We start from the raw sequence: 8,808 nt of genomic DNA, 5'->3' as shown, positions 1-8,808 counted from the left end.
TGCACTTAACACTCCAGGAACCTATTTTTGTCACAGACAGGACACAGGAGCTCAGGCAAACAAGTTACAGTTGCTTCCAGGATGACAATAAGAAGGTTGCGAGATAAGTTTTTCTTAATCTGAAAAATGCCAGCTTGTCCAAAAGGTGAGGTGGCTAGAGCTTTGCTCAGCACCAAGTCATTTGAAAAGAATTTTGAGGATGGTTGGTCATTAGAACTAGGTTCAATTAGCACTACAGGTCTATCAGTTTCATCATATTCAAAGGTCTGGATCTGGGTTGTGTTTTTGATAGTAGTAGTAGATGGAGTTAAATCAACAGTTCCAGAAGTTTCATTTAGTATATGAGCAGCATTAATGACTGTGTCTGGGGCTGGAACCTCTTCCATCCGGAGTTCCATATCTGCAATTGACTGGAAACCCTCAAAATTGGCATTTGTTTTCCCCTTTTTGCGTCTTTTAACAGTACTGAAGCTTGATGTTGATGACTGTCCCGCACTGTCAGTGTCAACTAAACGGTCTGAACCGCTAGCTAAGGGGGCTGTAGAGCTTGCAATTTGAGACAAAGCAGGAAATTTATCACTCATTCCAGGGTGATTGTCCTGGACGATTTTGGTGCTACTACCAGTATCTATTAAGGATATCGCTTTTCCGTCGGCATGATGATCGGTTTTGTTATCACGATCAGAATGTTTTCTTACCAGTTGTCCAGGAGATAAAGGTTGCGATGCAACGCTTTCATCGTCGGAAGAGCGGGAGGACCAGGATGTATTGCCTTCTTTTTTGCGACGCTTGCCGGTTTTCATTTCGCCAGTTGTACTTACTAGCGAAGGTCCCAACTCGGCTTAATTCAAATCTCAATCTCTGGTTTCCAAAGGAAGGCGCTGCAACTAGAGATATTCACTCCACAGTCTCGCGTTTGAAAACCTATTCAAGCTTCATGTTTGGCACGGTTTATAGAATACAATAACTGGATGATCCTGCTCGCCCAATCAGAGGTTCGCCGATGCAGCTCTATGAATTTAATTTTTCTGTTTAAATTGAAAGAAACCTATTTGATGAGAAGTCAACATAACCGAAAATTTTCATTATTCAACTGAAAGTACAGTTTTGGCCTAGCGTGAACGTAGAAAAACTATAGGCGAACGAAACTGTCTAAACACCGCTGTGGAAGTGTCAAATCCCGGATTGTTATCGAAATATTTATGTAAACAATAATTTAAATGTAAAAAATCTTCATTAGAAATATATTAACGCCCAAGAAATAGTTTTGACGTTATTTTAAAATTCATTTGATACAAGTACATTCCAATGATCATTCGATTTTGACAACACGATGTTTAAATAATGTCTTTAGGCTTCCTTCTTGGTCTCTAGCTTAGATATAACTGTTATTTGAAGTCAGAAAATTAAAAAAAAACACACACGCGCACACACACCTATGGGCTCATCGGTAGAACCTAATTATAAGATAGATAGGTACTATCTATGCCTAAAAATTTAGAGTTTGCTATTCTTTGCCTCACTTGATAATCTATATTTTGTACCACACACCGCGTAATCATGACTAATATTACTTTCATTTCACTTATCTACAATTATCTAGCCACATAAGACTATAAATATGATCGGCAAGTAAATTCTATTATAAAAGCTTTATCACCATTGTTTCAAGAGACGGCCATTATAGGTTTTTAAATTGTTCGAATCTGTCAGCGCAATCATACGGTCATATATACTTTATTAACAAAACTATCGATTGTTACCTGTTAATTTGCAACATTATTTTAAGAAATTAACGAAACAAAAATAAACTAATTATAGACAAAAATCATTGATAGTTTTTTATTTTAAAATTATGCGTAATTCCAAGAGGAATTTTTGCGTGAAAATGTTTTCCTCTTGCTCATTTTGACCCTCACTTCTAATTTAACTTCCGCCGGGTGAGGTCGTCAACTCCAGTTTTGAAGAAGTAAGATGTACTGTTAATTACCAATAGAATTTTAAAGAATTAACATATAAAAAATATATTGCGTATATCAGGCGTGAAAATATAAGATTAGATGACTTAAGCCTATGTCAACTCCAGTTGTCAACTCAACCAATGACAGTTTTCTTGAAGATTGAGCTGCTATCGTCGTTCCAAGCAATGAAGGCGGAAAGCTTGAAATAGATTGTTGTATAATACACACAATACGATCATTGCGGCGTATTTCTATCATTGTATGAAACATCCTTCGAAAGGATCGATGAATGATTAACCGGAAACTAACTTACAAATAAAATACTTAAAAAAAACTTTTAATAAAAAACCACGTTTTTCTTGTTGACTAAAAAGTAGAAAATAAATTATGGCTCGCCCCAAAAACGTGTGTCGGGAAGATTTATTTCTGCGATGTTAAGAATCGGCGACAGGCCTACGGCTTAATAACGCTGAAACCGCTATTATTATTTATTATTATTATTATTATGATTAAAGCGAAAAGCACACAACACACGAATTTTGGAAACTTGATGGTGAAAATAGCCTGCATGCCGAATTTCAGACCTCTAGAGCAATAAGAAGTGGGCTAAGTTTCGTTGTCAATTTTAACAACAAACAAACGCGAAGCTGAGTAAAGAAAAACGTGTTAATTAATGCTATTTCTACTCAAAGATGCGCATGTATGAAAATTCTAAATCAAAGAAAATTTCTTAGTTACAACTTACAACCGACGACTCGACGAGTACCTAGTTTGTTATACGGGGAACGTGCTAATGAGCACTAAATCATGCAAAATTTGAAATTTAGGGGATAGAGCTTGTTTAGAGCTCAATGTATGCTATTGTTAATTGCAGATTATTAAAAGATCTACAGTTGATTGGTACAGGTGATTTTCTCGTAAATGACTTGCATTGCAGAAAAGTTTTCTAAGCTGCAATCACGTTGTAGTTGTAGAATCGCTGCTGGGATTGTGTTGTGCTGCCTTGAGTTCAACAACCAAAATCAAAACTATCCTAGTACTAGTAGAAATCTTTCAGTTGAGTGCCATCGCAACAGGCGCAACTTATTGAGCACTACATCCAATAAAGAAATCCATCCTAAGTTAGGATGGATTTCTTTCTGGTGCCAGACTGCACTGCCAGCTTCGACATAATGCTACGCATGTTGAGCTAAAAAAATTATCGTATACTGTGGCTCGGATCTGTGGGACGCAGTATAGACCCCTACATAGCCATTGTCCACAATTCAATATCTATTCCTTTCCGCTCGTAATCACGCTAAAGGGCATATTAGCCTGTGTGATTAAGTGCCTAAAGCCATAGGTGTCATTTCCTTTCCTGGATATGAATCAATCAGCCAGATGACATCAAGCCACCAAAGCAACGGCCGTGGGCAAATAGCCAAACTGTTGCGTGCTTCTATTAAACACAGCCTGGCGTTTTCGCGGCTTTTGAAAATAAGCGCCCGACATAACAGCGCCGTTACGTCACAGCCACTGCTTCATGGCGCTCTACTCCACCGGCTAAAGCGCAAACCGCCGTCCCTATAACGCCTTGCCCCGGCTCTCCCCCTTCGCAGCCAGCAGAAGGCTTTTCTCGTTGCCCGATCAGTAATTTGCCTGGCGCAATGGAGGGACCTAACCTAACCTGGCGCACAACTGATCAGCAATTGAAGAAAGCCTTATGGCTGTAAAGAAGGAGAGCTGGGGCATGGCGTTATAGTTCAAAGTTTCCCTCATACTTAATAGCTCAAAGTTTCCCTCAGAACTATGTACAAGAGTTGTTATTAAAAACACTATTTCAATTTGACATTTTTTCTGACCTTTTTTTACTTTTTCAGGGCATTTATGAATGTGCTGGCAGTCATCTCTGTTGTGTTGTCTCTGCACTTGAAATGTCATGGAAGAGGTGATGTTTTACAATGGATCTGAGGGTGAAGAGCTCACTCTAATTAATACTGAGTAAGTTGATTTGCTTTTGTTTCAAATTTCTCTAGATTTTTTGTACTGGTAGCATAATAAGTTTTCTACAAAACTGCTTCTATTTGCTCTCCAAATTTAGATAATTTATCAGTTTCTATGTTTCTTCATCCATACCTATATAAAGGTATATATGGTTGGGATATTTTCATATGAACTACATAATATGACACTAAACGCTATATTTTTTATATTAGTTTTTTAGACTAGAATTTATTTTTTGTTTGAATGGTCAACTCTTCTGCAATAGTTTCTTTTCTAATATTGTTCACACTGTTTTTTTCTTCTTTATGAGACATTTGTTGACACAAAATGTCAATATATACACTACATTGATGATGGGATGTTACAAAGTCATATGGATGTATGTGTACAGGTGACAACCCACTGAGGAGTTGAATTTTGTTTATTTCAGAGGTGGCATCATGTTGGAGCAGGGGGCTCTCACCTACACCATCCCTGACCAGCAGCAGCAAGCTCAGCTTCAACAGCCACACCGAGTGCAACAACGTCAACTGATGCACCAGCCCCTGTACAGCTTGAACAACCAGCAACAATATGTGTTTCAACACCAAGATACTCCTGTGGTTGCGCAGCAGCAGGTAACTTAATCTCAGTATGGCACTTAAATTTTTTCTGCTTCTTCTATTTGTGTTCAATTTTTCTTTTCTTAGTACTAGTTATTGCTTAACTTTCTTAGACCTTAGCTTGACAGCAATGTACATTCTGGCTTGAAAGCTTCTACCTGCTCTTGTCATTTCATTTCTATATTTTTGTCATTTCATTCTTCTACATTACATCTAACAATCTGTTCTTATCAACAACAATTGCAGCCACGCCAAGTGCAACTAATGCTACAGCAGCCAGCATATATGTACAGCCAAAACATCCAGCAACAAAACCAAGCTAGTCCTGTGATTGTGCAGCAGCAGGGGGCTGCAGGTGAGTGTCACGGGGGTGCGGGGGCTGCAGGTGAGTGTCATGGGGTGGGAGGGAGTAGGGGTGTATGGGTGGGGCATTTTTGCACCCCAATTAGAATTCAGAGTAGGGGTTATATAGTTCCAGTTGAGACATTAGAGCAGTTTTTGAGCAAGTTTAGAGCAGGTTTGGAGCATGATTAAAGAAGGTTTTAGGCAGGTTAGTAGCCGGATTGGAGAGAGTATGAAGCAGGATTGGGGCAGGATTGGGGCAGGTTGGGGCAGGATTGTAGCAGGTTTAGAGCAGGTTTGGAGCAGGTTTGGAGCAGGTTTGTAGCAGGTTTTTAGCAGGTTAGGAGCAGGATTGAAGCAGGTTAGGAGCATATTTAACGTAAGTATAGAGCATAAAACCGTCCTAAAAAGGACGTGTCGGCCATTTACCTGCTCCTCCACTGCTTCTAGCCTGCACTGCACGGCCGCTTCCCGGCTCAAACCCTGCTCCAAATTTTAACAATGACATGTGCCCCCCCCTCAACCCCCTTCCGCTAACCCCATTTTTCGCCTAAAGATGTTGCCCCCCACTCACTTAACCCCCCTCCCACTCAAGCAATTTGCCCCCCCCACTGACTATCCCCCTCTCCCTTCCCACAGGGTTCACCGGGCCGGCCTGGTTGGGACGGGCCCAAGGGAGACCCAGGGGACCCGGGGGGACTAGTGGAGGCTATGAATGGGGACATGGGGGAGCGGTGGCCCGATGGCAGCCCCCCGGACTACGAGCTCTTGTGAGTCATCTTGTTTAATTAATGCTTTTATATCATTAATATTAATGCTAATATCCAGTTCCAGACAGCGTTTCAGTTAACCCCCTTTTAACCCCCAGGTACTCTCTGGCCCTGAACACCCCCTTTTAACCCCCAGATACCCTCCCGGACCCTTTAACCTCCTATAACACCCTTTTTAACCCCCAGTTACCCCCCCTCCGGTCCTTTAATAATCTTTAACCCCCTTTTAACCTCCAGTTAAACCCCCGAACCCGACAACCCTGGACCTCCCAGATCCTTCACCTCCCTTTAACCCCATTTTAACCCCCAGTTACGTCACCCCCCGGACCCTTAACCCCCTTCAACCCCCTTTTAACCCGTTACCCCCCCCCTGCACCCTTAACCCTATTTAACCCCCATTTAACCTCCAGTTACCCCCGAACCCCATATCTGTCTTTAACCCTNGAAGATTTTTTGCTTCTGAAGATTTCTGAATCTTTTTTTTATGTCTTCTCTGCAATGTATATTGAGGAAATTTTTCTTGTCATCAACGACGATAAATCGGCGAACTATTAACCTGAAAATTAGATTGTAACATTTATTCTTTGTGCTGATAAATATGTTTAAACTATTGTATTGAAAAATTAATTCGAACTTTCATTGTTTCAGCCAACACTACTACCCATGCAGTACTTTCCTCTACATCAGTCCCAACAGCAGCTTATGCAACAAACCAGATCAGCCCAGCGCCTTCAACAGTGAGATCATTAGAAATTGCTATTTTGTGTTCTGAAACCTGCATTTGAGGCTTGGACTTGTTTTTGTTTTGCATCATGCTTCATCATGTTCCTTGCTAACGTTAAATTGCTAAAGTATATTTTAATTGCATTATACATGTTATTTTTATGGTTGCACAGAATTCCGTGCTTGAAACCATTATCAATAGTGATTACTATGTTTGACTGTCAGGGAGGGAGCAACACCTGACAATAACATGGGCAGGCAGCTTATCCAGTACGTTCCTACTATACCGCGACAAGTTCAGCCGTATCGATATGGCCAGGAAGAACCAAAGATGGTTTATTTAAATCATTTCCAGCAGCAAGGTGCTCAGCAGCAGCTCATTCCTGCACAACTCACGCAGCAGCAAGATGGTCAGCAGCCTCAGCAATTTGCTCTTATTCAATCGGTGGGTAGAATTTCCCTTTCTTGCTGTTTTAAATTGGTTTTCCAGTATTGAACCTAAGGTTTAAATTTTTAAAAATTATCGCAGTAAGGCAGAAATGGTACAATGTTACTGCAGCCCACATATAAAACTCACGTAATTGGCATGGAACTGTTCCGATAATGGGTGCGGTATAGATATTGATCTGATTTGAAATTAGACTTCTTTTATTTGAAACTTGAGTAGTAGTTTGGTCATGACTGAATTAATGTAATTTCCAAATGATGTACCGTATAACTAGCCTCTTTTTTTGCCTCTTGCCATCCATTTGAGAATGCATGACATGCGTACCAATGAGTTTTGTATTGTGTGCAGCCAGTGATGGAGCTGGCCCCTCACACTGCAGCGTCAGGACCTGGCCTAACGACGTCAGGCGGCGTGGTGAGGCCTCACCTGCGTCACCAACAGGTCGTCATGGCCGCGCCGCCTGTGTCGTCGTGTCAACAGCATATGCAGAACCCTTCTGAAGACCCGCGTCCCCTGGGGCTCCCTAGGGTACGGCGTCCAGCGCCTGGGCAGGGGATGAGAAATCCTGCTATGCCCAACAGAATGCCTCGTTGTGCTCAGCCCGGAATTGTGAGTTGTTTTAGGCTTTTTCTTATGAAACGGACATTTGATTATCCTGCGTAGGCTCTCTATTATTTACATTTCTCCTTTATTAAAATGTAGATATGTAGTTGTAATCGATGGATTTATCGTAAACAATTTTTATTGTGCTAGTGTTTAAACCATGAAGGTGATTAAACACCCTCAAGTGCCCTGGATTACCCCGTTCCCAGGGGTAATTGGGGATGCTTTTATTTTTTGTGTGGCACCTTACAAGTAGCATATCTATGTAATTTTTTTTATGGAGATGCCATACAATAGCCCTCTCAAAGTGCTTTAAAATGAGCCCAAACTTGTTTATGAAATGTTTCATGGTATTATGGTAAGAAGTTATTGATGAAAAATGTTAATAAGTTAAGTTAATATTGCTAAAGGTCTGCTTTTAAATTGCCAGGATCCTTCCATGCACCCCAAGGATCCTGGATCCCCTCCACCCTCCACCCAAAGGGAGAACCCTCCCCCATCAGCTGACCCCTTGGCCAATGACACCTCCCTGCACACTCAGGTACTGTTGTTATTATTTATTATTATCCCTTTATTTTTTATTATTGTCCCTTTATTTCATTATTATCCCTCTATTTTTATCATTATCACATTATGATTGAACAATAATTATACTTATTTTTATTATAATCCCTTCATGATTGAAAAAATTTATAACTAATTGATTATATGTACAATAATTATTTATAATTTTATTCCCAGATATACTGTACCTAGTATGAATTTTATATCATTTATTAATTAAAAAATTGTAAGCCTTTCATGAAAAAATCAACGCATGCACCCTAGGCTGCTGGACCCAAAATTCCATTGATTGCTTATGCACTAAAAATATTATGCGGTAACAAGTAAGCTGCCATTATGATAACATATTGGTAAAATTACATGATTAAATTTACAATTTTACATTGTAAATCAGAGCTACAATCAGCAACCTGCTCTGCATGCCACCAACACGACTTTGGTGCCAACCCAGCAGCCTCCACCATACACGCCATCTGCTCAGCAGTCAACTCAACAGATGGCGTGTCAACTCAAGCAGTCAACTCAGCAGCAGTCAACAGAAAATTCACTCAACACAAGCAGTCGATGCAGTACACCGGAAGTCCTCACTGGCATCGGCAACACTCTTATTAGATTGGCTGTGGATTTGGAACGTGAAAGAAAACAACATCGTTTTCATTCAACCCCCCTGTCGAGGGGCAGTGCTAGAAGAAGTCATGTTCCCGTATTCACCCGGCCCCCGTCTGCATCACCAATTTTCCCCCCACGACCCCCAGCACCCCCCCGTCGAGGCGTACGAGGCATCCCAGGAGGTGCCAGTAGTTCACGAAATA

General features: G+C 40.9%; 1 protein-coding gene across 1 annotated transcript; it reads left to right on the top strand.

Moving 5' to 3' along the window:
- Positions 1-3,860: 3,860 nt before the first annotated feature.
- LOC108677636 (mediator of RNA polymerase II transcription subunit 15-like) lies at positions 3,861-8,628 on the top strand (the record flags this gene model as incomplete). Its single annotated transcript, XM_047881625.1, has 8 exons — positions 3,861-3,941; positions 4,375-4,561; positions 4,793-4,945; positions 5,528-5,658; positions 6,607-6,826; positions 7,178-7,438; positions 7,863-7,973; positions 8,391-8,628. Coding segments are annotated over exons 1-8 (1,363 nt in total), but the record flags the coding sequence as incomplete, so codon positions are not given.
- Between the last annotated feature and the right edge of the window lie 180 nt (positions 8,629-8,808).

This window comes from Hyalella azteca, unplaced genomic scaffold (genome assembly GCF_000764305.2).
Source record: "Hyalella azteca isolate HAZT.00-mixed unplaced genomic scaffold, Hazt_2.0.2 contig8400, whole genome shotgun sequence".
NCBI lineage: Eukaryota > Metazoa > Arthropoda > Malacostraca > Amphipoda > Hyalellidae > Hyalella > Hyalella azteca.
Note: the sequence above shows the minus strand (reverse complement) of the source record. Positions and strands in the feature narration are given on the sequence as shown.